Raw genomic sequence first — 27718 nt, 5'->3', positions numbered from 1 at the left:
TAATTCCTGTGTACTACAAGAGGATACTACTAAAACGATCCAGCAAGTTCTGTTTCTAGTAAAAGGAAAGTGATTTAGGGGTCTGTTTGCACATCCTGAGCTTAGCTGGGCACATGAGAAGGGGAAGGTTTGCTGTCTCTCAGAGCATTATATAGAGGGGGGGAAAGCTTCCCATCTATAGGAACGCATAAAATGGGTCAAAAAAAATTAATTCAGAAGCAAAAAGTCAGCAGTAATGCAAATTAAAGAAATCTGTATTAAATTGTATATATTTAAACATTTTCTTTAAAGAGGTCTTTACTTGCAATAGAATTTTTAATACCTAGATTTACATTTGCAGGCAGCAGAGATATCTATAACAGCATTTGCAACGTCACAAGAAAGTATATTTAAGATTGGACAAATGATATAGTACATGTAATATTTTACAAAGGAGTTGTATTACAATCTTGTAGTAATCATAAGATGTTACAAAGATCTTCATTAACCAGGAGGCTTTATTTTAGACAGCATTAGCATATATACTATTTGTTCTTATTTGTACGAAACCCTGATTCCAGTACTATTCTTCATAATCCTGTCTCAGATGGTCTCTCTACCTGTCTAATACCGTGAGACCCTTGCCCTGGGAACTGGCTTCTCCAATGTGGTGTTGAAAGAATAATTTGTCAATTTGTTATGTCGCTCTAGCAATAGACTGAAAAAAAAAATAGAGACCACAAATAATTGGAGAGTCCTGTCTAAAGCAATGGCCTGAGCTAGATTTCTAGGGCAGCAATAAATCTACATCTCTCTGAAAAATCAGATGTCTAGTCAAGTAGCCAGTATAGATCACAGCACACTGAAGCCTCACAAGGAAAAACTGTAATTAATCCTTGCAATGCAGCTCCTATCCATATGTGACTCCTCCAAAAAGCTCTTCTCTGATATATGTGGCCACATCACGTGCCATCCACAATCCCGTTCTTCTCTAACGGACCAGCTGAGAGGAGCAGCCGGTCGTAGCGACGTCTTATTGAGAAGGAAGGAGTTGGTCTGGTTTGTACAGTTCTGCCATGCAGAGTGTCCCTCAGCAAAGCAATAGATGATAGGCTGTGGTGAATAGCAAGTTGGCTTTTACATTAGTTGCCCTGTTTCTAGTCAGTCTTATGCAGAAAAGAACAGAGTTGACCTTTTAATTCATTATTGTAACTAAATTCATTACTGTAACTAAAGCTAAAAGCTTTGACCAGCTTTGAAAAAGTGAAAGGATGCCACAAATACCTGTCAAAATCAAACCTTGCACGCAGACGGCCTGAAACAGCCTGGCCACCGAGATACAGACTATGGCTTGATGTACAGACAGGTCCCTACCTGTCCCGCTGTGAACTGGTCTGTCCATCCTAGAGGGAGTTTGAACAAAAGCCGGAGGAGCTGATTGCTGCTGGGGCAAGTGCACAAGTGATTAAGAATGAAAACTAACGGGCTGTGCAATGATTAGGCAGCTGCAAACATGGCTTCGTTTGAAGACCGGCCACCAGCCAGGTGGGAGGGACCTGCTGAGAAAACTCTCCCAGGTACACTGCAGAGAAATAGAGGTTTTGCACAGCCGGGGTAAAAATAAGTGTGGTGCCTGGCTCGTAGCTGAGGGACTGAGATGTCTGCAATTGTTTGTGCAGGGGGTTGGGGTTTGCTCTCTTGGGTTTCTTTCCCTTTAGCTGAATTTATCTGGCAGCTGCAGATAAACTCAAGATGATGCTCTGTTCCCTTACTAGAGGCCACGCACCACAGCAAACTCTTCCCATTTCTTATTCCAACTTTGTATATAAGAACAGGGTCCTCCAGCTCTGACAGTATGTTTGGAAAGATGCAGCATATGCAAAACGTGCCTTCATTTTGACTTAAAAGATATAATGAAGGGTACCCTATCACTGATAAAGAAAAATAAAACTTGCAAAACTTGCACACTGGGGACTGATTTAAACTTACTTTTCCCTGGCCTCAAAGTTTGAGGCTTGACGTACTTGCACATGAATGGTGTATCCATTTGCTAGGACCCTGGAAAACATTTCAAGTGTTAGTTCTAAGTAGCCTTTTTTTTTTTTCCCCCCTTGTCTTAAAAATAGTTGGGCTTGAATATTCTGGAGCAAGCTATGAGATTACATACTTTTTAAAATGTCCAGAATAACTGTAACTGGCACATGCTCATAGCATTGATTCCACCCACTACAAGAGGAATCTTCTAAGCTTCTGCTTGTTTAAATACAAGGTGAAGCATAAGTCTACAACACACTCATTCAAGTTACACAGGCTGAAAAAAACCCCTGAGAAACAAAACTCGTAAATCTTACCTTAATGTTGTTTCCATTATACTTGTGCTGTTTCATTAAATTACAATTTTTGCTTAGTACATAAATTCTCAGCATAAGTTTGCATTTTGTTCTATGTACATCTTAAGAATACAGCAGAAAATACCATTGCTTAGCACATTAACAAAGATCACATTATATGAGAGGTTTGTCAAAATACCTGTATACTAAGTTATATACAATTCTGGAACTCCTTCTTCCTTTGACTTCTAACATGTTACTCCCCAGAAAACCAATCTGTGTCTTTAAAAGTTGAAGTACATAAAGTATGCTGATAAAACAACTTGAGCAAAAAATATTAACTTTTCAAATTCCCCTTTTAATTTCAAAATAAGATGGACCAGATCACCATGTGATGCCAGCATTATTATTTTTTTTAAACTAACTGTCCCTGATAAGGGAACACGTGAATATTGCAAGTCCTAGTGGGGTCATTTTCCCCAGAAGTTATGAATATGGTGTACTCACATTGTGGATAAGTGTATTATCCCAAGGTGCACTATGTTGTATACTCCCATATACAAAAAAAAATCATGCGTAGAAATGTGTATTGTGATGGTTGATACATAGCTTTTAAAACGTAAATATTCACAGATCTCAGTTTTTTAATTCCTCTCTGATAAAAAGTCCACATCAATTAGAAGCTCAACTGACTGTTGTGATGGCTGGAGTCTTCCCACCTTCCTCTCCTTCGGCCCCTTCGGTGTCTGCTTCCACCTGATTGAACTTACCAATCTTTTTCAAACTCTCCAGCATGGACTTCAAAGTGTCCTTCAGGCTGTTCTCCAGGATCCAGCCTTCGCTTTCACACTCAGGGTCTTCAGGATTTGCGATGCTTTCCAGAGAGGTGTGCAGAAGACGCAAGCCAACCATCACAGACATCTGTGCCACGCAATGGAAAAGGCAGAGAGCGTCAGGCAAACCTTTATACCCTTCTCCACGTCTTCACCCTCCTCTGCTATCAGCAGCCTGGGCTGATGGCATGAACAAAATGCCAAAAGCACCGAACAGATACAGCTTAAGGGCTGCGGGAATCCTCCAAACAAGAGGAGATCCTGAGCAGCTTTCCCCCCTGGGATGGCCAGCTGGGGTGAGGGGGAGCTGGCAGGAGGAAAACCTCCCTTCACGAGTAGGAAAGGAGAGGGTGGAGGTCTGAAATATTCCACGTACACCGTCACAGGGTAGGTGCCTCCTGAGAGATTTTAATGAAACCTCTGCTCCTGTGCGTTAGATGTACGTAAAGCTGTTTATATGTGCAACAACAGGCTCTGCCACCATCCGCTTAATTTTAACTCCAAATACTTTTACTTCACATTGACCTTAATGTGTTTGGCAAGTATATTAATCTGATCAAGGAGATAGATATTCATGAATCAGCATCTGTGCAGAACAGAGCAGCGTTAGGATTTGAGCCATCAGCTTGTCTACTTCAAATTCCGGTTTTGTTTTTATATAGGTATGTGCAAACAAGGAAACGAAGGCAGGAACTGATCTGTATCTCTCACTGGTTCCATCTAAGACAAATTTCTATTTCTGATAAAGTATTTACCAGTCCCAGCAGCCCTGACTGAGACTCTTTCTACTGTACTATGCTGCTGTAACACCCCTGACACCAGCGGCACCCCAAACCTGCCTCCGGAGAGAATGTTTTTAGCCAGCCTCCTGCCTTCTGACACTGTTCAGAACAATATGACTTCCACCATTGTGGTGCTTATGAAGAAAAGTGATTGATGTGTGAAGTCGAGAAAGAAAGAAAAGACAGGGCCCAGAAGAGCCAGCTTGATGAGGTGGTAGAGCAGGTGGGCAGGGAAGCAAAAGACTAGTTTAGTCTTTCATGTGCTAGGTAAAGCGAAGAGCGAGACCACTGGTTGTTGTGAACGACCTCCTAGGATTTGTTCTGTGAGGGAAGTATGATGGCTCTGTTATCCTCTCCAAATTCCCAAGGAAGTGATTACCTCTGGTCTTCCTAACCCATAATGGTTAAGGAGGTCGGCATCCCTGTGCCTTGCTTACCTGGTGGCACAGCTGAGGCCCAGGGAGAGCTGCCCCAGACCTGCAAGGTGCTGCTCGCTGTTGGAGCTGTTGAGCTGGAGATGGAGGAAGCTCGCAAGCTGTCATGCAGGATTACAGCATTGGGTGGCTGGGCAGATTTGAAGCTGGGATTCAGCCACATAGCGTGGCCAAGTGCAAAATTCACATTTGGTTTTTGGACTCCTGGGCCTGCACAAGCATGTGCTTCTGTGGACCATTCATTAGCCTATCTACCCTGGTCATCCTGCTTGTATATGATCAGTGTCTCCAAACTCTTGGAAGACTAAAGGGTAACCATTGGTTACCCTCGAAATTTTCAGACGTTGATGTTTCTCTGCCTTCACTCGAGACCAGAAAGGGAAAAGTATTGGTCAAACAAACAAGCTTCATCAACTACTTCCACATGCAAAGGCAAATTTTCATCCTGTTCAACATAGGAACACATGACTTGCAACACCTTGGTCCTCAAAGAAGGTTCTAATGGCCCTGAATCTGGAAATAGCATCATTTTGTTGTGGATCTACCCAATACTATGATGCATTAAATCATTGAAACGCTATTCTATAAAGGTCACAAGAAGTGACAAATCCCATCACACTAGTCTTGGGATTTAAAACCTTGGACATCTTCCTTTCAATCTGAGCCCCAGTTTTGCTGCTTTCAGTCATGGGACTAATATCTTTCCTATTAATGGCTGTTGCAAATAAAGATTAATAGGACTGGATGCAAAAGATGGCCTCCCCATTGCTCTCTACTTGTGCTTCCTCGCTGTATGTCAGCAGGAGCTTATTTTTGTGGCTGATTTACTAAGTCCCACTATTTGACAGCAGAATTAGCTGTACTTACAGGCTTCCTGGATGGCTCTAAGTCACTAAATATGGCCATGCTTTAAAAAAGGAAGGTGCTTGTGCAGAAGGGAGCAGCTGACCTGCCCTCAGAGGAGATTCTGTGACAATTTCTCTTAGTTTAATTTTCTTAATGTTCATTCTTTCTAAAATTTGCTCTCAGTTCATTTTCTTATAAATCTTGCTCAGAAAGATTTTGGGTCCCCTGGGGTTGAGATTTGCTAAAAGCAGTGCAAAACGTTCGGGCTCTCCTCTGACCTGAGCCTGCCTTCTGTGCTGGATGAGAAGAGAGTCCAGGAAGTTGAAGACAACTATCTGGCAAGTTAGCCTATCTCCTATATGATAGCATAGAGCCTTGGACTATCAGTTTAGCTGAAGTTATTTATGCTGTAAATTATTTACCCAGAACCTTTAATGCAGGCAGCTTTTCAATAGCCCCCATCTCTTCATTTGCAAGTCCTGGCCAGGACACGTCGAGCTGCATGCAATGCATAGATCATATTATCAGCAAAATTATGGAAGGCAGCTGGATGTGTCTGCTGCCTCAAAAATGTATGTTAATGCCTCAGCATGCTTCAGCTTTGTAGAGGTACTTTGAGGAACCTAGACAGGCTGGAGACATGGACTGACAGGAGGTTCAACAAGGAGAAGTGCAAAGTCCCGCACCAGGGAAGGACAACCCCATGCACCAGTATGTGCTGGGGGATGACGAGCTGAAAGCAGCTCAGCGGTAAAGGGCCTGGGCGTCTTGGTGGACACAAAGTTGAACGTGAGGCAGCAATGTGCCCTTGCGGCGAAGAAGGCTAATGGTATCCTGGGCTGCATTAGACAAAGTATTGCCAGCAGGTCGAGGGAGGTGATCCTTCCCCTCTGCTCAGCACTGGTGAGGCCACAGTTGGAATGCTGTGTCCAGTTCTGGGCTCCCCAGTACAAGAGAGACATGGACATACTGGAGAGAGTCCAACGAAGGGCCACTGAGATGATGAAGGGACTGGAGCACCTCTCCTATGAGAAAGGCTGAGAGAAGTGGGACTGCTCAGCCTGGAGAAGAGAACGCTCAGGGCGATCTCATCAGTGCGTACAAATACCTGAAGGGAGAGCGCAAAGAAGATGGAGCCAGGCTCTTTTCAGTGGTGCCCAGTGACTGGACAAGAGGCCATGGGCACAAATGTAAGAGCTTCTGTCTGAACATCAGGAAACACTTTTTCACTCTGAGGGTGACTGAGCACTGGCACAGGTTGCCCAGAGAAGTAGAGTCTCCCTCCTTGGAGATATTCAAAAGCCGCCTGGACACGGTGCTGTGCAACCAGCTCCATGCGACCCTGCTTGAGCAGGAGGGGTTGGACTAGATGACGTCCAGAGTCCCTTCCAACCTCAACCAGCCTGTGGCTTTGAGTTGCAGATCTCTGCTTAATCACAATCCAGCAGAGAAGGCCTGGGCATCAGGGTCCCAAAGCGAGCCCAGAGTCACTGAGTGATGCTTTCCCCTGCCCAATGGACAAACTGTCATGAAAGCTCTTGTCATTTTACAGCAACTTTAAAGTGGCAGGAAGAACAAGGCTGCAGTGATTCTCCAGGGCTGGGTATGGCCAGGCTGGGCTGGTGCATCCACCTGCACCACGGCGTGCTCAGCCCCTTGATTTGCACCGGCAGAGCAAACTGTGTCCTTCCGGAGGGTCCCTGTTCCCCTGCTGCCTGTGGGCTGGTTTGAAGGCTATCAGGAGTTCGCTCCTAGTGTTGAATGCATCAGAGAGTTTACTCTCTGGTGCACGATGTGCAATGCACCTCCCGCTCGTGTCTCATCGCTCTCCTGGGTTCCCACCTCCTGGAGCTCAGCTCTGGGCTCCCTCTGTGGCACCATATGTGAGATGAATCTCAGGGTCTCAGCCATCGCAGTAGCTGTGACTATCAAGAGCCACATGTTTATACAGGTGGAGGACCTAGAGCATCTCAGGAACCAGCTGTTGCCCTCCCTTCCTTTTGAAATGCTCTATTCGGGGCACCCTTGAACCCCCCACTTCCTCTTCGCTGGCTGAGGCAGGTCAAGAAGACAGCCAGGCTTGCTCTGCTTGACCTTCTGCAGCGAAGCCCATCTGTTTGCCAGGGTTTAGCCTGAGGCGGCTTAGCTAGAGCAGGGTGTGATCTTTTTTTGTCACCCTCATGACCAGTTGTCACTTCTGCTAGTAAATGTCTGTAATGTCTGCTAGTAAATGTCTGCTAGTAAATGCAGTCTGAGTCTGACTCACTTTTGCTAGTAAATGTGGATAATAATAGAGTTCCAGAAAATATGACACGCTGCATTTTTTTCAAATAGAAGTTTTAATACTTCAAAATAGGTTCATTCTTCCTTGTACCTAATATAGAAGCATTAAACCTAAATGGCCTTCCCTGAGGTCCCTGCACCCGATTGGCACGTTACGTTTTTCTACAGCTCAAAGTAGCAGCTGTGATTAGTGTTTCCCTCCGTGCTGTGCCCCACTTCCCACAGGCCAATACCACCAACCCAGCTGGAAGAGTCCTCCACCGGCCCCCAGAAGGGCTTTGCTGGGGAGCTGGTGTGGCCGTGCTGCTGGCCCCAGTTTGCAGGGGCTCCAGGCGCAAAGCAAACCAGGGCGCTCCTTTGCTTTTGCGCTTTTCTGTAACTTCTCAGCAAGCTGGTCCAAGGGAAAATGAGAAGCGCAGAGCCAGCACGCTAACTCCCAGCTGGGTCGCACCCTGCTCAGTCCGAAATCTTACCTTGGCCAGGAGTTGGGACCTCTGCTGTGCTCCTACTCAGTATAAAATTGTTTCCTACCCTGACTGCAATTTAAAGAAAGTGGTTATATTTCAAGGGAGACTAAATTAATGTCTGCTTCCTGCTTTGCTTCCTCCCTTCAAAGTTTATCTTAAACCCAGAGGGAGTTTGAGACCCAAATCTGGACCCTTTATGGCAGAATATCAGGCAAGTCATAAATATTCAGGAGGGCCAATTAATATCACCCAGGATTGTGATATTTCTTTAAAGCTTTGCCCTGAGAGTCCTCTGATTACCTGAGAAAAATATCACCTTTTATTTTGAAAAAGACAAAGAGAAAAAGAGAAGATCGTATTTCTCATTACACCACAGATTGAAAATACTACCCGGGTGTACTTTGAAGAGTTAGAAATAAAATACTGTATTTTTATCGCTGCTATTAATGTTAACCTATCGCTGCCATTAATCTCCTACAAGTCAGCAGAGGTATGTTGCAGGTTCCTAGTCATGATTTTTCACAGCTGGCATTAGTACTTCTGTGCATTTTTCCCCTGAGTTTTTGAATTTCCTTCTGATTTTCATATACAGCTGAAATTCCTCTCTCTTCAAGAACCCTTCATTTGAATTTGGGCTGAGACACGAGCTCCTCTTTCTTGTCTTCCCAGAATAACGGTGGTACAGGGAGGTAGTACCTTTCTCAGCCGTGCGGAGTAGTTATTTTTAAAATAACACAACATGAAGCAACTTTATGATTTTTTTTTCAGTTCACAGATTATTTGGGTAGGTGTTTATTTTCTAAAAAGTATCGTCATTCCTGGAAGGGTGTTGCCCAGTGCTTGTATCAAATTTAATGCATCTTTTTTTACTTTGCGCTTACCTAAATTTTTAAAAAGCTGGCTGAATCATTCAAAATAGGCAATGCCATTTGCAGCAGCATTTCAAGGGTTAGAAAGGGTCTGCTGCACTCCGTGTCGCGCAGTGAGCTGCACCCTCCCCTTTCGCCATCCCGTCCTGCCCTGCCTCTGCATCCCGCGCCTCACGTGCCAGCCCTCGTGCCACTGCCAGCCCATGCTCCCTGTGTATTCGTACTGATTGAACACCCCGGCTAGAAAATCGGCCATCTTCCAGAGGCAGAAGGACATGTTTTCCTTGCATTGAATGAACAGTATTTTAGCAGCAAAGCTGCACTTCAGGTTATGGTGCCCACAAACACCTGCACTGGGCAGTATCTGCACCTGTTTGCATATGCACAGTGGCTTCAGGAAGCAAAATAAAATAAAATTAATCCATCTGCTTCACCTAAGCCGCTTCTTGTGACCAAAACCATTGATGGAGCTGATGAAGGACCTTAAACCAAATGCTGCCCTGAAGCTGGACACTGTGCATGGCTCTAGGTCGTATTTTCATTAGCACATAAACCTCTTAATTGCACTTTCTGTCCCACAAATTACCGCCCTCTCTTTCTGATGCACTTCTTTGTGTACTTTTCATTCCCCACTAACGGTGAGACAAGTAAAATTAATGCATCTGGACAACTGAGCCCTCTCACCTCTTCTCTGCTTGGCACCCTGCATTTGGCAGAAAATCGGTCCCTTTTTCCTTCTTGCTCTGGGATACCCGAGGCTCTGGCCCCTTGCTCTGAAGGGGGAGTCTGTAATCTAACACCCACTCCATGCTTCCCAGCCGTGCCTCCCGCCTGGGACCTTTCAGACCTTATGCAGATGTTCACCATTAGGTGTTTTCTCAGCCAAAGAATGGCGGCGGACAATTTATTTTAAATAGATCTGATCTTTAACTCAAAAGTCCATGCTGAAAAACGCTCTGCCCCTCTGGAGCTGGCGCTTCAGCAAAGCAGGGCTGAGGGGAGAGGGTTACCTCAAAAAGCCAGACGAGGAGGACGACGACACCCATGGAGCTCATCATGCTGCTGTAGTAGTGCAGGAGGGCTTCCCGGCAGCCACGGCGCCAGAGGTTGAGCTCCTCTGTTTGGTAGTCGTAGCTGTAGTGCGCCGAGTTGTTGGTGACCTGGTACTGGATGCAGGGTCTCGGGGAGCTGGGGTTGCAGCAGCTGAAAGGGACGCCGTCCACCAAGTACCTTCCATCCACGTTGCTTTTGATCCGGCTACGGACAAGGGCAGAAGGGAGCGTGAGTACACACACACACACACACACACACACACAGAGATATACTGGAGCAAACTTGCACGAGGAAGGAAAGCAAAGGCAACGTGGCTTGGCAATGCCTGCCGGCCGTGCCATTTCTCCGCATCCCCTGTTTATGTAGCGGCGTTTGTCCTGCGTGTTTTTCCTCTCTGAAATCCTTTTCTATGTCAAGGCTACACTGAGTCTATAATTAACTCTTCATGATGGAAACACGCCCTCTCAGGTCACTTCTTCAAAGAAATTCATTTTTAAGAAAAGGAAATGGCAGAGAGAAGTTGCAGGAGGGGCAGTCAGAAAAGAGTGCTCACAGCATAGTTAGGGTGAAAGGGAGATGCTGGACGTGACCTGAGCTTGGAAAAGGACCCACAACAGCCTTAGGACCCACCATATCCAGCTAGACCATTGATGCAGCAAACCTAATAGCTTCTCTTTGACGATAATCGCTCCAGGAAGGGGTTATGCATTTATTCTTGGCTTGGGAAGGTAGCCAGTATTTAAAACATGAAATGTGCTTCAGCAACAGGATGTTGAAAAATTTCTGAAGTCCTTGCAGGAGCTCCCCGGCTATTGTTCATTTGACACTGTGGTTGCTCTCCATAAACATCCATTTAGTCTGGTGCCTTATGAGGTGTTTAGATGAGAGATACTTAGAAGGCAAATAGTTCCACTCGCACCGCAAAAAAAGACTATAATAAGAGGACTGCAACTCTAACAAATGCCATTTTGCTTAGAAAATGACAGAATGGAGAGCCCCAGTGATCTAGAAAGGTGAAAAATTCCGAGAGTCACGTGTAGCTTTCTATGTGGATATTTCAAAGTTGTGTCATAAAGAGAGAGGTGATTGCAACAGCCTGGTGAAGCAAAATTCCACTTTGCAGTCATGACCTAAATATATCTAAACACCAAATGCAGTTGAGGTTTTGTCTCTAGATGTAAAGTGTGCTCTGAGTTGGGTCTAATTCCCATTGATGTGTAAAAGTTCCACCAGTTTCAGAGAGATTGGATCAGGCCTTCGCTCTACAAATAATATAAAAATCATATGGTGGGGGACGGACTCCCACCTTCCCTAGAATTAAGGAGAACTTTGCTGTTGACTTCAAAGGGGCCAGAATATCCCACCAGGAATGTGAGCAGAGATTGTGCACCACTGTGTAGTTCAAACCTCGAATTCACTCATTAATATCCATTTGTGGATTTTCAGTGCCCTATTTCCTGCCTCAGTAGTACAAAGAAATTGCCCTGAGTCTCAGTCCCAAACAAGACACCGTTTATTAAGGACAATATAACCTTGTTTTCCCTATGTGCTTTGCCCTTCCACTGCTGCTGGATTAAGTTACAGCTCTCAAATCTCCATATAATGCTGTCAAGGTGAACTTACTATGTTTTCAAGTAGTTATTTATACCCATGGGCATACCTTTGCAATGCAAATACTCCCTTATTAAATAGCGAATGTATTTGTTATAACCCCACAGTGCAATAGGTTAAGCCTGTAACAGTTCTCACTATAAAGTCCTAGTTCAGAATTGCAAAAACAACCAGACGACCCAACAAGTCAAAACAATACGCAGAGAGACACACAAGTGAAATACCATTTACACAGTCAGGCAGGGATCCCAGGAGATACACAAAGCTTTTTTCAAAATTACTTCAGACATTTTTAACATAGGCAGTATATTTAAAAGGCAGATTGCTTCCAGTTTACAAGACCCTTTGTGCAACCACAGAGTATGAACATTAACGAATTCTGTTCCCAGAGAACTCTGAATAACGATCTCTTCCCCCGATGCTTAATTTTTTAAAAGGTTGTGGGTATTTATGCTCAGTGCTCATTTTTTAATTTCAAAAGTTCATTTGTTCTCATGTTTATTTTTTACTTGCGCTTACTGCGCCTAACCTGATTTTGAGATTACTGCCTCTTTGGGCACTGACATCAGAGCCATCAAGGTTCTTCTGGTCAACAATCTGCTCTGCTTTGTACAGAGGAAACTAGTGCTGTTTTCATGTGAGGTTTAAAAAAATTAGGCACAAGTATATATGTTGAACGTGTTTTTATACAGGAGAGAACATAAAATGCATTTGGCTACAAGGGACACTGTGTAAAGCTAGGAACATCAACGGGTGTTGACGGCTCAATATTGTCACAGTGCTGAAGCAATCCATTGAGTGAATATGAAAATAAAATTCTAAATCTTAAGGATTTAAAATACATGAGTCATTGGTAAAGCGTTACTGTTTCTATTTGTTTCCATGAGACTGATTAATTGCCAATATCTAAAGTGGAGTTTTAAAAGTGGTGTCAGCAGTATATATCCAGGGAAGTCTTTTTTTAGAAACTTAATAAGTAGCATTGAAATCTGCTTTAGGAATAGTGAAGTTCTGATACTTTCCTGTTGATTTTGGGAGTAGGTACGTGTGGGGTAATAATGGGTTTATGAAGAGGTAAAAGACCATAAAAAATATTATTTTAAGTCTGTTTACATCACACTGCATAAGAGTGAGAATTGTATTTTGGTGCTTTATATTTTATGCTCTGGATAACGTTAGAGGAATTTGACAGGGGAGGAAGCAATCTAGCTGAATGTTTGGGGTGCTTATAATCAAGAGCAGAGAAAATACCCTTTCTACACAAACCCCCCTCCAGACAGTGCCTGTTGTGATGTACATTTCTTTAATATAATACTGATCAAAGAACAATGCTACGCGATACAAACCCCACAAAGTCACTTACTCTTTCACTTCTTTGGAGCTGAAGTCCAGATACCTATTGCTGATCCACTGAATTTCGAACCAATCTTTGAAGCCATTGTTCCCACAGCATTTGAACTCAATTTGGAGCATGTCGATAGTCTTCTTCATGAAGCATCTTCCGGGGGTGTCTGTGTCCCGGTAGAACTTCATGCCGTTCTTGAGCCCCTGGGCCAGTGTGCTCTCCAGAGAGCCCCGCATGAGAAAGCAAATCAGAGCAACGAAAAAAATGAGTATGTTAAAGAAGAAACATAGTGCCAGGTAAGGTTTCAGCAAAGGCTTCCACTTGGCAAATTTAGCGGGATCCAGAGAATCGTAACAAATTTTGCCAGCAAAACCATTGAAGGCGCAGGATAATATACCCATCAATATCAAAGAATTGGGCACAAAGTGGCTTTCAGAATTGTCCATCACTTCGCTTCGCTTCCGGAGTTCAATTTTGAGGAACAACCCCATGCTAAAAACAAGGATTCCAGCAAACACTGAAAACCAGTTCATGAGCCATAGTCCCTGGGCTAGTTTTACCCGTTTCTTCTGGTTGAATTTGACTTTCAGCAGTGCCATCTTCGTAATGTGAGATGTTGGAAGATTTCACAGCCTGGACCCCTCTTCTTGGCGTAAGCGACTTGAGGAAGAACCATTCAGGCGTTGGAAGAGACCCTGAACAGCACGGCGGGAAGCGAGCCACTGCACGGGCTTTCCATCTTGAGCTCCCCCGGTTAGGATTCAAGCAAGTAAAATATTCAAAGATCCAAATTAACAATTTCACATTAGGGAGAATAATGGGCAATTAGCACCTACAACTATTTCTGGTGGTTGCTTCCAAGCAAAGGAGAAACAGTCTCAAGGTTTCAAATGATTTGATCCGGATCTGCAAGACGTCATTCTAATACCTTTAATCATTTGATCCAATTTGGAGAAATGTCTGTCAACAGATGAGTGGAAATAATCCCTCATTTTACTATTTAGTAGATTTGTGCTTTCGGCTGCTGGGCAGCATGTGAAAACCCAGAGATGTAAAAAGATCTTTGTTGTCAGAAGAATATGGCTCCTTTGAGGAAAAAGGAAGAGGGCTCTGAGATTAAAAAAGGCTGCTTGACTACAAAAATATACTTCCCCTACATGATCGTGATTTATTCATATCTACAGCCAAAACCACCTTTCCAGTCTTTATCCTTCTGTGTTGACCCAAGATGACATCCTGTGGCTTATGTGTTCTGGAAGCAGATAAGCGTGTAGTTTGCAGTGACCTAAAAAACCTAAGCTTGGCATTTTCTATTTAATTCCAGGGCTTGTACCATCTCTGGGCCTTGGCAGGAGGGAAGGAGAAAGGAAAAGTTCAGAGAAACTCAATAAATAAACCCCAGCCTGAAATCTAGAGATGGTTTTATAAAAAGCGAGCTGACATGAGCAGCTTACTGGATCATCACCGGGCCAGGCAGGGGAGCGGGGCTGCCCAAGCAGACCCGGGACCTTACACCCGGGAGGAATGGGACCCAGCGGCTGGGGAGGGACCCTTGGGCCGTTGCCACCAGCCAGTGCAAGGGAGGCACTCCCGGGTCCTCGGGGTCTGCCGAGGGACCTGCAGCCCAGCTGCGCTTTCATGCTGCAGCGGGCAGAAAGGGAGGGATGAAACCCCTCCTTCTGCGGTGGCCTTCCTCCTTACGCCACGCAGCCACTTCAGGCACGCACGGATGCTGGGCTTTCGCTCTTTCCAGCGCTTTAGGAGTTTTACTTGCTTTGAAAGATCACCTCCTGCTCCCCCCTCGCCCCGCAGAGGTTCAGAGCTATGGGGAAAGCCCTGCGCTGGCTCACCACCTGCCACGGCAATGCAAAACTAACCTCAGGCAACCTCAAGCAATGCAAAATTAACCTGCAGGTGTGTGAGGGCATGGGTGCTAATGTCGCGGGTGAGAAAGGAGCAGCCCCAGGAGAGGGATGGGGAGGCTTTGCCCCGACCCGAGCCAGCCTGACCCGCCGCTGCCCGAGTGCCCTGGGGACATCCTCTAGTGGCTGCCAGCAGCGTGGTGCACCAGCCCCGAGGGAAAGGTGAAGGGACCTGCCCAGAAGGAAGGCAAGTGTGAAAAAGAATAAGAATAATTTTAAAAAATGCACCGAAAAATAGCATTTGGATAGTCTGCTGCTGTGTGGTACTGTGGATGCTGCTCAGTTACTGTTTGAGATCCTGGGATGCTGGAGGTCTCTTCAGTAAAGCCAAGGGCTATCGAGCTGCTCCTTTTTCCTGTGCTGAGTGAACAGAAGGTTTTTGTGATGGACCTTTCCTGGCCCACCAGGGTGCTATCGCAGTGACCTGGAGAGCAGCTGGTAACGGGGACTTTCTTAAAGCAGGCCTGGCTGTTAGCATTGCTGCTGCCCTTGCAGGGGAAGGGTGAGCGCGTAAGAGGAAAGGAGGAAGGCAATTCTCCATCAGGGGCTATTCTCTCTGCTTGCCATGAAGTGGATGAAAAGTGCTGTTTCTTGGGAGAGCCTGTTAAATGGTTTTGTGCAATAAGCCACAGCGCTGAAATAACATCTCTCCTGGCTCCTCGGCAAAATATCCCATAACCACGTAGCGCGTGTTACTACATTTCACTGCCTCCTCCAGGAGCTAGCTACATTTCACGGACTCCTCCTAGCTCAGCTAGGAAACGTGAGATAGTTTGGGGGGTGTATTTATCTGACAGCCTGAAGTTAATTCTAGATAAATGAACTTGAAACTATTTCCTTTCTTGTTAGTGATGACAGAGTGAAACGCTAGTTAGAGTGAAAAAGAACTTTCTGTCAGGTCTGTGGATCACGAGGATATACAGTGAAATATGTTCTGCAGTGCAATTAGTAGGACAAGAAATAGTAAACCTGCCCAGAGCAGATGTAAGCCTGGTGCTGCTCTGGATATGGGGAAGTTTGTATTCAGGAGTACAGATGATAATCTGAATACCCGCTGCCTGAATAATTTAACATTCAGATGTCCATGCTAAATCTGATGCAGCAAAACCATGTCGTTGTATACACTAGGGTGTTTCCTGTTAATTCAGGAATAAAAATAGTGAAACAGAACAGGCAGCATATGCTTCAGGGCTCATTGATCCCTCCAAATTTACTGTCTTACTCCTCTCCTTAAACAAAGGTAACAGGAGGGGTCCTAATAAATCACTCCTAAATAGTTAGTGTTTTCTGGGAGATGATCAGTGATTCACCTGATGCTCAGGAAGGGGCACTCAGGTACTAATTACACCTTTAAGACTTCACGTGGTACCTTTAAAGTCATCACAGAGAGCAATCAACACAAGCAAAACAACCCAGGTTTGGAAACCTGCTGTTAATATTTCATTACTTTCAATAGTTCAGTACCAGCTGGGGACTTACAGTGGCAAAAACTACCCACCTATCAAGTCAACTCACCATGCCTGGAAGCTTTAAAGGGGATTGGTGACATTAAATCGTATGCTATATTCTGATGCTTCCTTCAAAACACAAAATTAACACTTTTAAAAGTGGGGAGTTAACGCTTCCCGCTTCTCCCCGACACGGAGCAGACGAGCCCTCTGCGAGCTTCAGCACAAACTGATCAGCTGAGGGCTGTCTCAAGCGGAGCAACCTGAGGAAGAGGAAGGTTATGGGGGATCATCGAGAAGTTTTTTGGGGTGTAGACAACGTAAAAAAGAAAACTGGTCTTGCCTGGCATCTGCTCTTCTTGCAAATCTTTATCTTGTCTGGGATTCGCCTTTAATTGGGCAGACTTACTACTGCTTTCTGCTTCAAATAGAAAATATCGAAACTGATCCATAGCAGACAACAGCTAATTGCAGCAAGGATGTTTGAGTTAATGGTCTCCTCGCAGGTTGTGCATAATTCATATGCCATTTTGGAGAATAAAATGGTAGAATAAAATATTCAAATGATTATTGATCTGCTAGAACTCACCATGAATGTGTTCGAATTCAAAATAGTTAAAAAATTATAATTTCTATGGATAACAATACAATATCAACACCTTTCCATAAAGCTATGCCTGCTAACCTAAACATAACCCACAAACTTACCAGCTAATGCTAGGAAGGAGGGAAAAGTTGTTTTCAAAGCAAACATTAAAAACATGGTATGTGCTATACAGTCTGCTGCCTAGTCCTAGACCAACCATGATCCTTCTGTCTTCAGGAGTATGAGATATAAAAGGCAAATTCCCTTTATATAGGTATATCCTATGTGCCTAAACTATGGAAGTGCTCTTAGCTGGTAATAAAAATAATTTCCTGGCCCAATCTTTCTTCCACACTGCTCTGTGATATGAAACGTGGCTTTCTTGGGTTCTTTTTTCTTTTCTTTCCTTAGAAGTGGTTAGGTTTCACTGTGAGGATGAAGATATCTGGTTTTCCCTATGATAGGAAGCTATTGTGTGGAGATAAGAGGTTTGTTTGTGCCCTCTAGTTTATGGTTTGGCTTGCATTTGTAACTGTGTGGTGTGCACAGGGACACTCCTGAGGAGCAACGTGATAAAATGGCTGCGCCGCATTGTACGATTAGCAGGTGGAGAAAAGTCTGATTTATGACTTTTTTTTTCCTCCTATGTACACAAGTAACTTGGTAGGCTACTATTGTTGTGGCATGTGAGGTGCCTGCAGGTCCTGAGGCTGGAAACAGAAGCAAGTTGTTAAATTCACTTCTGGGGCTGTAGTCTGCCCTGGGAAGGGCGATCTGACGGACCCCGTGGCTCCTAAACTACGCCGGGGCGTACTGTCGGGGTTTCAGCGTGGTTTTGCTCTGGGTAGTTCCTGGCATTTCAGCCGTCCTTATCCGCAGTGTGGGTAATATGTTCAGAAAACACAGTTTTTCTTTGACCCCTGAGACGCTCATTATGAGTGTTTATTTGTATTGCTGTATTGCCTATGGTGTAGTGTTCACCGCTGAAAGAATATGAGTTATAAATCAATGTTTGTACTTGCAGAAACAGGAAAGAAATATGTTGGGAATTGAAAGAAGCTTACAAAAGGCTCACAATAGTCATTACTGCTGAAAAACATCTCATCACAACAGATGGATCCTCAAGTAAGTCAGATAAATCAGATCACAATGTGAATGGAAATGCTGAAATTCCATAAGTTGCACAGATTTTTTTTTCTTGCTATTCATATCTTTCCTTGTATGTGATGAAATTGGCTTTTTAGTACAGTACAGGCTATGAGCTCTCTTGTGCAGATCCGATGGCCGTAACAGAAAGGCTGCGTAGAAAAAAGGCCACAGTGTGCTGGTTTTGGCTGGGACAGAGTTAATTTTATTCATAGTAGCTAGTATGGGCCCATGTTTTGTGTTTGTGCTGGAAACAGTGTTGATAACACAGGGATGTTATCGTTATAGCTGAGCAGTGCTTACACAGAGTCAAGGCCTTTTCTGCTCCTCACCCCACCCCACCAGTGAGGAGGCTGGGGGTGCACAAGGAGTTGGGAGGGGACACAGCCGGGACAGCTGACCCCAACTGACCACAGGGACATTCCATACCGTATGGCGTCATGCTCAGCACATAAAGCTGGGGAAGAAGAAGGAAGGGGGGGACGTTCGGAGTGATGGCGTTTGTCTTCCCAAGTAACCGTTACGCGTGATGGAGCCCTGCTTTCCTGGAGATGGCTGAACACCTGCCTGCCCGTGGGAAGGAGCGAATGAATTCCTTGTTTTGCTTTGCTTGCACGCACAGCTTTTGCTTTCCCTATTAAACTGTCTTTATCTCAACCCACGAGTTTTCTCACTTTTATTCTTCTGATTCTCTCCCCCATCCCACGGGGGGGAAGCGAGTGAGCGGCTGGGTGGGGATTAGTTGCTGGCTGGGGTTAAACCACAACACGCAGTCACACAAAGTGGGGAGAGCCTGGTGGAAAGTAGGAGGTAAGGGGGCAGAGCTGAGCAGCAAAAGGATGATGCACAAAGGAGGTAAAGAAATGTACTTCTCTGCATACAGTTCTCAAATCCAGCAAGTGTGCCCTCAGATCGCACTCTTATATGCTGGCAGAAATCCACTTGGAAAGACAGCAGAAGAGTGGGTAAGGGGGGAAGGATTCTATGTATTCACAAAAACTCCTTCCACTAAAGAATTTCTAAGTAGTTTGTAACACCTGAAGCAATTCCAGGTAAAGCCACTGAGATTGATCCTTGTCTACATATGGCTATTGCTTAAATAGGAAGAAACTTCAAACAAACAAACAAGCCATCAAAAATATGCATAAAAGTGTGTAAGAAATTGTCTTATGCATGCATTTCTTACCTGTTTTTCCACACAACAATTTTACTAGAGCCCACACTAGAATCTATTCAAATGAAGCAGGGCTGGATAAAGAGAGAACGCAGATAACTTCATTTTTGTTCCTGGTACTCAGGGAAGCAGGTGCAGACAGAGGGAAATGTCTGGACTCCAGCGGGAACCGAGGGGGTCGGCCCCTCTTGGGACGGACCTCCAGGTGAGGTGGTGGCCACGCTGGAAGCAGCAGCAAAGCTCTCAGCTGCTTCTCTGGAGGCAAGCTTTGGTCCGGGCTACCTCGCACAGCCTCCACAAATGCTAACACTCAAAGCTCTGTGTGGTGCTGAAGAATGGTCTCAGGTTTCTTCTATGGGTTCATTGTTGTGTATTGTTGCATAGAACTATTTTATTATTTCATTCACAAATGCATATGAGCTTTAAAGAGTTGAGTAACAGCGCTGTGGCGAACTAAGGATGTCTCACGGGCTTTAAAGATTTTGGTAAGGCTGTCAGCTGGAGGAAGGCCGTCCAACCAGGCTGTCTTTCAAAAATGTTTAAACCAAGAGTTTGCTCTTGTGACTCCCTGTGGAAAATGGTTCCGCACCTCAATGCCCTGCACTGTTTTTATTAACTTTCTGCTGGTTATCCCTCTATTCAGGGCCAATTTGCACCCAGTTATGGTGCTGATGTTTCTATATTATCCTCATAATGTCTTCACAGCCACGTCCCTGGCAGGCATTTGCTTTTCAGCCCCTTCTGATGCCTAGCAGAATTAATTTCTTTAGGATATGTGTTTTTTAAAGAAGTTCCTTGGTTATTCTGGTGGCAATGAGATGCAAACCAGAGCTAGAGTTCTTGAGGAGACTTTGTTTGCTTCAGTCTTGCGTTATGCAGGTTACGTGAATCTAGACGGAGGCAAAGAGGTGCTGGTGATGCTCTTAACCGGTTGGGGAATTACTGTCCCTGAACATACTCATTCAATGGGCTCCTTTGAAGAGTTTTCTCCTTTGCACCATGTTTTTAGTCCTCCACCTTGCTACTAGGCAAGGTAGCTTGAAACCAGCTTGTTTCCACAGCAGTTCTAACTGCTTCTGCCCGCCCTGTAGCACAACTGTGAGCCTGATGTTACCTGCTACCCCCTCAGCCATGAAACCTTGCTCAGCTTGCACAAGCTTCCTGTACGAAGTACCTCTTCCCTCATGGGTCTCCGGGGAAGGGGATGTTTGCAAGCTCTCCATAGGAGGTTAGACACAAAGCAATCCTGGCTCCTGGCCTAGAAGAGGCTGCCAGGCATTTTCTTCATGTCAGCATTGCTTATCGCTCTGAGGGAAGAAACTGAGCATGTGCCGTCCTCCTTTCTCCAAGCTGCGATTAGCAGAGAGACAAAGCGGCTCTGACCAGGCTGGATCCCAAGTCTCCTTGACCCAGGAGAACAGAGACAGCCTGGTGTTTCTCCTCAAACCAGCTGCTACACAAACTCTGCCCAACCTTCCCTCTAAATATTTCTCAGTCGCAAGCTTCAGAAGGGGAGTTCGGGAGCCTGGCCACTTGCCACCAGCAGCTCAGGACGTCATGACACTCCTTACTCTCTCTGATGGAGGTTTGCTTCAGTGTGATGTATGAGACACTCCGTCATCCAGTCATCTACGGACAAGATAGCACAAAATTCCTCACTTGTTGAAACCAGACACTCTCAGTGAACCTATTTCATCACTTCCATACTTAAGAGATGTTTTTGACCTCTTGAACAAACAGCTTAAGGCTCACCTGCAGACAGGAAGCAATTTTTCTGATGCCTTGTCAGTTGAGGCAAAAGGTAAAGAAATATGATGAAGTTACAAATACTGTGGACTAGACTTTTAGTCTTTCTGTGTTTAGTATTTACTCTGTGAGTAGTTCCAATGAAATAATCTAGACAACTCTATAGTCTAGACCTGCCAAAGTATCCCCAACATCTTATTTCCAAAACATTAGAGTATGTGTCAACAAGAATTTTTTTTCCATCTAAGAAAATAGATCCTAAGAAATTAGTTTAAGAAATAGCAGAGAAATTTTAAATACAGATCATATACATATAACTATCCTGTAAAACATTTATATATATATATATACACATACTTATTCCTACCATGCTTTTAAATACTTTTGTAAAAATTTAATGAGTATATAATTCTCAGTACATCTGCATTATTGCTTTCCACTAGATTGGGCTGGAAATGGATTCTCAAATGAATAACTGTACTTTTGGGATCTCAGCTAATATTCTCTCACTCATATGGCATTTTACTTTTTTCCTACCTACAAGGGCTTGCGGAATGCTGGGGGTTATAGCACAGGTGAGTAACACATGAGCTGCCTGCACTGGTGTTGTCAGGAGGAATTGTTTCTTCTGGGACACACAGATGACAGCCTGCTAGTGCTTATACTACTTGTGACTTCCTTTTCTGTATGTATTTTTAATAAAAAAATATTATAGTGTTGTTTAAATAACTAATTAGATAGAAATGCTTAGGTGTTTCTCTTTCCTCCAGACCTGAAAAAGTTGCAATTTCTATACTGATAGAGCCTATGAATACGCTAGCAAACCTTTTCTAGTGTATAACTTGTGTTCATATATTACATTACTATTAACATAACATACTTCTGTTTCAAAATAGTTTTGAATTTCTCCTAGAATGATTCTACATTAGGAAACTAACATTTAAAAAAGGTGCATGGAAACATGTGCAACTGTGTGTACATCTCCCATACCCGCTAAAGCCTAGCAGTAGCATCTCTGTTTCTAGATGTGCCAGTGTCCATACACATAGTAAGTAAACTTAAATGTTTATAGCTTTTGGCTAGCAGAACAAAGGCATTTCTGTAGGTTTTTTTACAGGCTGAACAGTTTGCAATCCCAGGACGAGAGGATGCTAAGGGGACTGAGTTGTCACTACCAGCATATGTGGGGGAGAAAGATTAACTACAAAATCAGGTTCTCTACTAAGATGGATGTGTTAAAATTAAGATACTTGAGAGTCTCATCTGATCACATCCCTTTAACAAGAGATACTAAAAATTACGTACATTAAAGCAAGACTAAGGGTATCTTTTAAAAATCATTTTATGATGCTGTCAATGCAAAGAAGAATCATTAGTAAAGGGACAACTGAAACAATTCCAAACAAATGTATCTGAAATCCAAAATCCAATTCAGTCAAAAAGTATACATTAACAGAAGTAAACAAAACAAAGTTGTGAAGAATATATAAAAATTCCCTTTTTTTCTCCACATTTAAATTAAATATGCTGAAAACAATGTAGATAAAAAGTTTCTGTGCTCAAAACTAGTCTTCACTCAAGTGAAGTTTCAAGTGCTTCTCACAGCAATGATGCAGTTTTGGACGGTTCAGCTAGTACCAATTTTCTGTTAGAGGCACATATATGATGGTAGGGCAGCATAAATATTTTGCAGTTTTAAAATACAACTCTAAAGTGATTGTTAGCCAAGGTAAACAATGATTTCTTGTAAAACATCGCAAGTTAAGGAGTGGTTTTGGAAACCTAGAACTACTATGCTTTATGTATGGATAGTGGTCACTTCACCACCACTAACAGGGCATTGTAAAAACACTGTATTCCATAACATTGCTACTTTTTTTTTATTTAGCAGGAGTGAAGAAATGGGACTTAAGTTACTGTGTACTTTATGCAAGATAACATGCAATTTTGGAACTGGAATACAGCACTTCATCTTCCCATTTTACCAACTCCCCCTGTCAACACTGCACTTCTGCAGTAGCAGGGTGCTGTAAATGAAGATCACAGCACCACAAAGCCTAGTATCTGGTAGACAGATGAAACAACTAGTAGGACATACCTGAATATCTCTCCCCTGAAGTTTCAGACTGCAGTAGAGGAGTTTACCTAGCTTCTGTGATGTTAATCAGCACTTATTGTATGCCCCCAAAAGTACACTCAAAGTACTAATTTTATTCAAGTTAAAACTGTTTACAGAAGGAGCATTTTCTCACATTTTCAGATTGTGAAGGTTTAGTATTTATATAGCCTCTATAGGTTTGTTAATTTCAAGCAATCATTAATGTATTAAGATAGCATTAAATGTTCATTAGGCTTTTTTCCTTTAGACTTAATCTCACTCAAAATAAAAGCCTAAATAAAGACAACTTACAGATTTCATTGTTCCCCATTACCTCACAAAAGTCCTCTCCTGTAATCCCCTTAAGATAGCATACTGTCATCTGCAATTTGAGAACCACAAAAATACGAAAAACTGGGTTTTTGATCATTCCATTCCTGTACAGCTTGTACTACTTGCAGCTAATTCAGATTCTGCCTGGGTGAGTGAAAGCAGCGCAACAGCTCTGACAGAGGCTCGCTGTTGTTTGTGTATTGGTGCCCCTTGCCCCCACCTTAATGAGAAAAACTCAGCAACGAGTTTTGCAGTAGCTGGCAAATTCCACAGTGATACATAAAGATTATAGCAGCAACTTGTATATGAACAGTGAACTACATTTGACTGCATTCTTCAATTAAAAAATCCAGTCATACATCGTAATTCACAATTTAAATACCAAATGGAATCATTTAATGGCATATCGGGGATGAAGTCCCACAGGTTACAAATCAATGCGTTTACACCAGGATTTCTTGCTCAGCACCGCGCTGCCTCTGCAGTCAGTCCCAGCAGCTGATTCTTTCCTGCTCGGGGATCAGGCTCCAGTTGGGCGAAGGCTTGTCAGTCGCCAGCCAGTCAAAGTCATCCACCAGGTTCCAGTTGTTTCTGTTTCTGTCTAGCCCAGAAGACTCGAAATCTCTCTCGATACCAGCGTAGCTCCAGGCGTAGGGAGCGAAGGAGACCTTAGTGCAGTCCTCGATTACGGCCCGGCTGGTGACGTGCACGTAGAACTGACTGTCGCGGGTGCGATGGGTGCGGAGCTGCTGGCAGGCCAGCACCAGGAGACAATCGCTGCAGCCATCCACCAGCGCGGAGGTGGACACGGGCCCGCAGAGCACGGTGCAGCCCTGGCAGTCCCGCATCCGCAGGGTGTTGGCGTTGCCGCGGAGCAGCACCCGGCAGCCGCGCAGCTCGGAGAGCACCACGTCCCGCTGCAGCAGCTCCGCGGGGCCGAGCTCCAGCTCCTCGTTCTCGGCGCCGCTGAACCCGCACAGCGGCGGCCCGCCCGCCTCCCCTTCGGCGGGGCCGCAGCCGGGGGCCGGCGCGGCGGCCGCAGGCCGGGCGGGCTCCGCGGGGCGCGGCTCGCTGCCCGGAGCCGCTTCTTTCTTGCGGGCCCGGAAGGCGAATTTCTTCTTGGGCTGCAGCTCCTGGCGCCGGGCCGCCAGGTCCCCCTGGAGCCGCGCCACGGCCTCCTGCCCCTGCCGCACCTCGTAGGGCGCCAGGAACCGCACGCTCTCGGTCAGCAGCTTCTGCAGCCCTTGCAGGCGGGCGGCCGCCTCCTCCAGCGGCCCCGCGGCCAGGAGCGCCTCCACGGCCTCTCGCTCCCGGGCGAAGGCGGCCACGAAGAACTCGCTCTGCTCCTCCTTCACCACCTGCGCCTCCTTCTTCTGCCGCTGCCGCTCCACGCCCTGCTGCCGCTCCGCTTCCCGCCGCTGCAGCCGCTCCGGCAGCACCACGGCGGCGGCGGCCATCTCAGGCTGCAGGGGAGCCACGAAGGCGGCCGGCGCCCGCAGCTCCTCGGCGGGCGCCGCCGCCGCCACCTCTCCCGCCGCCTCCATCTTGCCTCCTCGCCTCCCCTCCGGTCACTAAGCGGCCCGCCGATTGGCTGCCGGCAGCCCCGGCTGCGCCGCCGCCGCCGATTGGCGGGCTGGGGGCCTCCCGGCGGGAGGCGAGAGGGAGGGGAGGAGGGCCGGAGGGAGGGGTCTCCTGTGGTTTTAAAGGGGCCGGCGCCTCTCTGCGGGATGGGGTGAGTCCTGGCGGCAGGTGCCGCGCTCCGCGGGGCGCGTTATCCCGCTTCCCAAATTAGCAGCCGGGCTATAAATAACCCCCTGCCCTCCCCCACCCTGCCCCCTGCGCGCGCGCGCGCAAGTGCCCGCTTCTTCCCCCCCCTTCGCCTTCCCCTCCCCCCTCCCAGGCCGCGCCTGCCACGGCGAGCGCGGCGGCCCTTGGGCCGGCGGCCCTCGGCGGGGGGGCGGCCCCGGCTGCCGGCATCCGCCCGCCCGCGGCCCTTCTGCGGGCGGCGGGGCCGGGGGCGTCTTCTCCCCGCCGCGGGGCTCGGGTGGAGGGCGGCGGGGCCGGGGCGTGGCGGGGAGGACGGCTGAGGGCCGCAGCCGCGCTGCCTGCCGCAGGCGGCGGCGGCGGCAGCAGCAGCAGCAGCTTTCCACCTGCCGTTAAAAATAAAGTCAGGCCGCGCTGGCCGCTCGGGTCTTGTCTGGGCTGGTCGTGGATTTCTGGTAGGCGTTAGGCTACCGTGCAGCGGTGTGTGGTGCCTGGTTGGTGGCGTTCCCCGCGCCCAGGTAGGCGCGGAGCCACGGCCGGGGGTCGGCTGGCTGCCTCACGGGGCCGATGTCTTCAGGAGGCTCCGTAAATGCAGTGTTTTAATAAACCTTCCCTACAGTTTTCTCTTCTGCAGTGAAGTAGTTACGAAAAAGGCCGTTAATACTTGCAGGTAACTGCAAAGGTGCTGACAAAATGACTGGGTTTTTTTCTTAGCCGCCTTTTTGATTTCTTGAGTGTTTTGTTCCAGAAGAGAGTTCAGTTCCTGAGGGAAAACGTGAGAGCAGTGCCTGTGGATTACTATGCCCTAGAAGGAGGTCTGTATGAGAAATCCACAGAGGCCTATATAGAAACATGGCAAGGAAGACTCTCTTTATGTGTTTTTAAGTTTTATAACTGGGAGATGTGTTTTAAGTAAACTTGCAGCAGGAACCAGAAACGAAGTACACCTGGTTACAAAGTAGAAAAGTGACCATCATTCTGATGTATTCTCTTGAGAACTGCTCTTCTATTTCATGGAACGTTAATTCTTGCAAAGAAAGTTAACACAAAGCACTCTTAGAAACATAGGAAAATAAATTTAACTCCTGTCCAGTTCTACAAATATCATTTCCCTTCCCTTGGCATTTCAAAGTTACCTATTGGTAGGTAGGTACTTAATTGGTAAGTACCTTAATGGATAGGACCTAAAACTATCCATTGAAACAAAAAGGTGGTAAACCCAAAGTAGATATTCTGAATTTACTGTCCTCTATTTGGTGATAGCATGAGTTTTTTGTGTAATGTTCCTGTTTGGAAGTATAGATTGTTATGCTACTTATGCATTTGAAAGTAGCCTTAGCCTTAGGAAGTAGCCATTGTTTTCTGTTTCCTGAAAAATAACGGTTTAATTTCTGTGTTGGACATGATATAATATCGTTAGAGGGTAGGGAGTACCTGAACCTTATATGTAATAATGTCAGCCCAGTTAGGATGACAGAAGAAAGGCAGTGAAATGCCTTTCATCCTTGTAATACATAAAGGACTTGCACTAAAATAGAGAATATTCTATCCTTATCATTGTTAACAATATAAAATCAAGGGATTTCAAGGGATTGTTGTATAACAGTAGTACTTTGGAGCAGGTTGGATGGGGGGCAGCAGGATGGGTAACGTCATGGTTAATGCATTACCGCTATTAACTGTCACAACACTGCGATGTTAATGTGTCCAGAATTTAGTTTCTGAAAAATCAGATTTTGAGTCTTAAAAATTAAAACCTCTTACCTTGTAGAAAGGCAGAATGCTCAATCATGAAAAAGGAAGGATATCTTGAAATATTCTCACTCAATTTTTTTCCCTACCAATGTGTTTAAATGATGCATTTAGTAAGTCTTAGGCATTTTTGCTAATAAATAGTCAAATCCACCTCTGCAGTAATTGTAGTAATGTTACATTAGGCAGGAATATGGTGCAATTAATTCACTGTAAGGAAAAAACCCCACTTATTTCCATCTTGTTTCATTAGAAAGATGTGTTAAGTTTCATTTTATATAGCAGGCTTTTTTGCCTTATGCTCCCACGAGTGTAGGTCATACAGATGGTAACAGTGATGTAAGTGATTATCCTATACATATTGACAGAAAAAGGCTTTTGCTGTTTTTCAGTATGCACAAATGTTACTGCAGTATGGCTTTGGTAGTGTTACACAGATGTGACCTGGTAGATGAACTGCAGTGGGTAAAACAACTTTATATAGGAAAAGATTACAAGAACACACTAGTGTACACAGCTCAAAATAAATGTTAAGTATTGTATGCTGCAGTGTAATGATTACTTTTTATTACATTTGGGCATTTAGAAAGCTAGGTATTCTAAATTGTTTTTTCTAGAGGCAATTGGGGGTCTAAATTAATGAGGACCAAATACACTTGTGAATAGGAGCTTCTGGGAGAGGCTGGAATCTTTTCACCTTGCTAATGCTCACAAATTATTTTTGGGTTAGAAGCAAAATAACCCCAGATACAAGAAGATGAAGTATATGACCATAATGAAGAATTAAAAAGGGAGCAGTAAAATTCTTCCAACCATCTCATCTTGATGTTCCAAATTTACTTTCCACACTTACAATTTGAGGTTTTGGTATAATTGATATTGGTATATATGTATTTTTTTTGTGGTAATACAAAGAC

The 27718-nt window shown here is 45.1% G+C and overlaps 3 protein-coding genes across 4 annotated transcripts in view; 1 reads left to right on the top strand and 2 right to left on the bottom strand.

Annotated features, from left to right (window-relative positions):
* Positions 1-1825: 1825 nt before the first annotated feature.
* Positions 1826-13456, bottom strand: PRPH2 (peripherin 2). 2 transcript variants are annotated; one of them, XM_072858286.1, is made up of 4 exons: positions 12851-13456; positions 9834-10080; positions 3080-3230; positions 1826-2029 (listed from the first exon to the last, which is right to left on the bottom strand). In XM_072858286.1, the coding sequence occupies exons 1-4, from the start codon at positions 13429-13431 to the stop codon at positions 1965-1967; spliced, it is 1044 nt and encodes a 347-aa protein (XP_072714387.1). In that variant the 5' UTR covers positions 13432-13456; the 3' UTR covers positions 1826-1964. The 2 variants fall into 2 exon arrangements, with proteins under 2 accessions (XP_072714387.1, XP_072714386.1); XM_072858285.1 differs by lacking the exon at positions 1826-2029 and having other exon boundaries at positions 2994-3230.
* An 8722-nt stretch (positions 13457-22178) lies between these two features.
* Positions 22179-25052, bottom strand: TBCC (tubulin folding cofactor C). The gene has a single exon (XM_072856833.1). It carries the CDS (start codon positions 24827-24829, stop codon positions 23771-23773), a length of 1059 nt encoding a protein of 352 aa, XP_072712934.1. The 5' UTR covers positions 24830-25052; the 3' UTR covers positions 22179-23770.
* BICRAL (BICRA like chromatin remodeling complex associated protein) overlaps positions 24970-27718 on the top strand; it is a 46541-nt gene continuing 43792 nt past the window's right edge. The window contains exon 1 of the mRNA XM_072856826.1: positions 24970-25017. The gene's annotated coding sequence lies outside the window, so the exon portion shown is untranslated. The remainder of the gene's footprint in view (positions 25018-27718) is intronic.

The sequence above is a fragment of the Ciconia boyciana genome, chromosome 3 (assembly GCF_034638445.1).
Source record: "Ciconia boyciana chromosome 3, ASM3463844v1, whole genome shotgun sequence".
Classification (NCBI taxonomy): domain Eukaryota; kingdom Metazoa; phylum Chordata; class Aves; order Ciconiiformes; family Ciconiidae; genus Ciconia; species Ciconia boyciana.
This window is presented reverse-complemented; position numbering and strand designations above follow the sequence as displayed.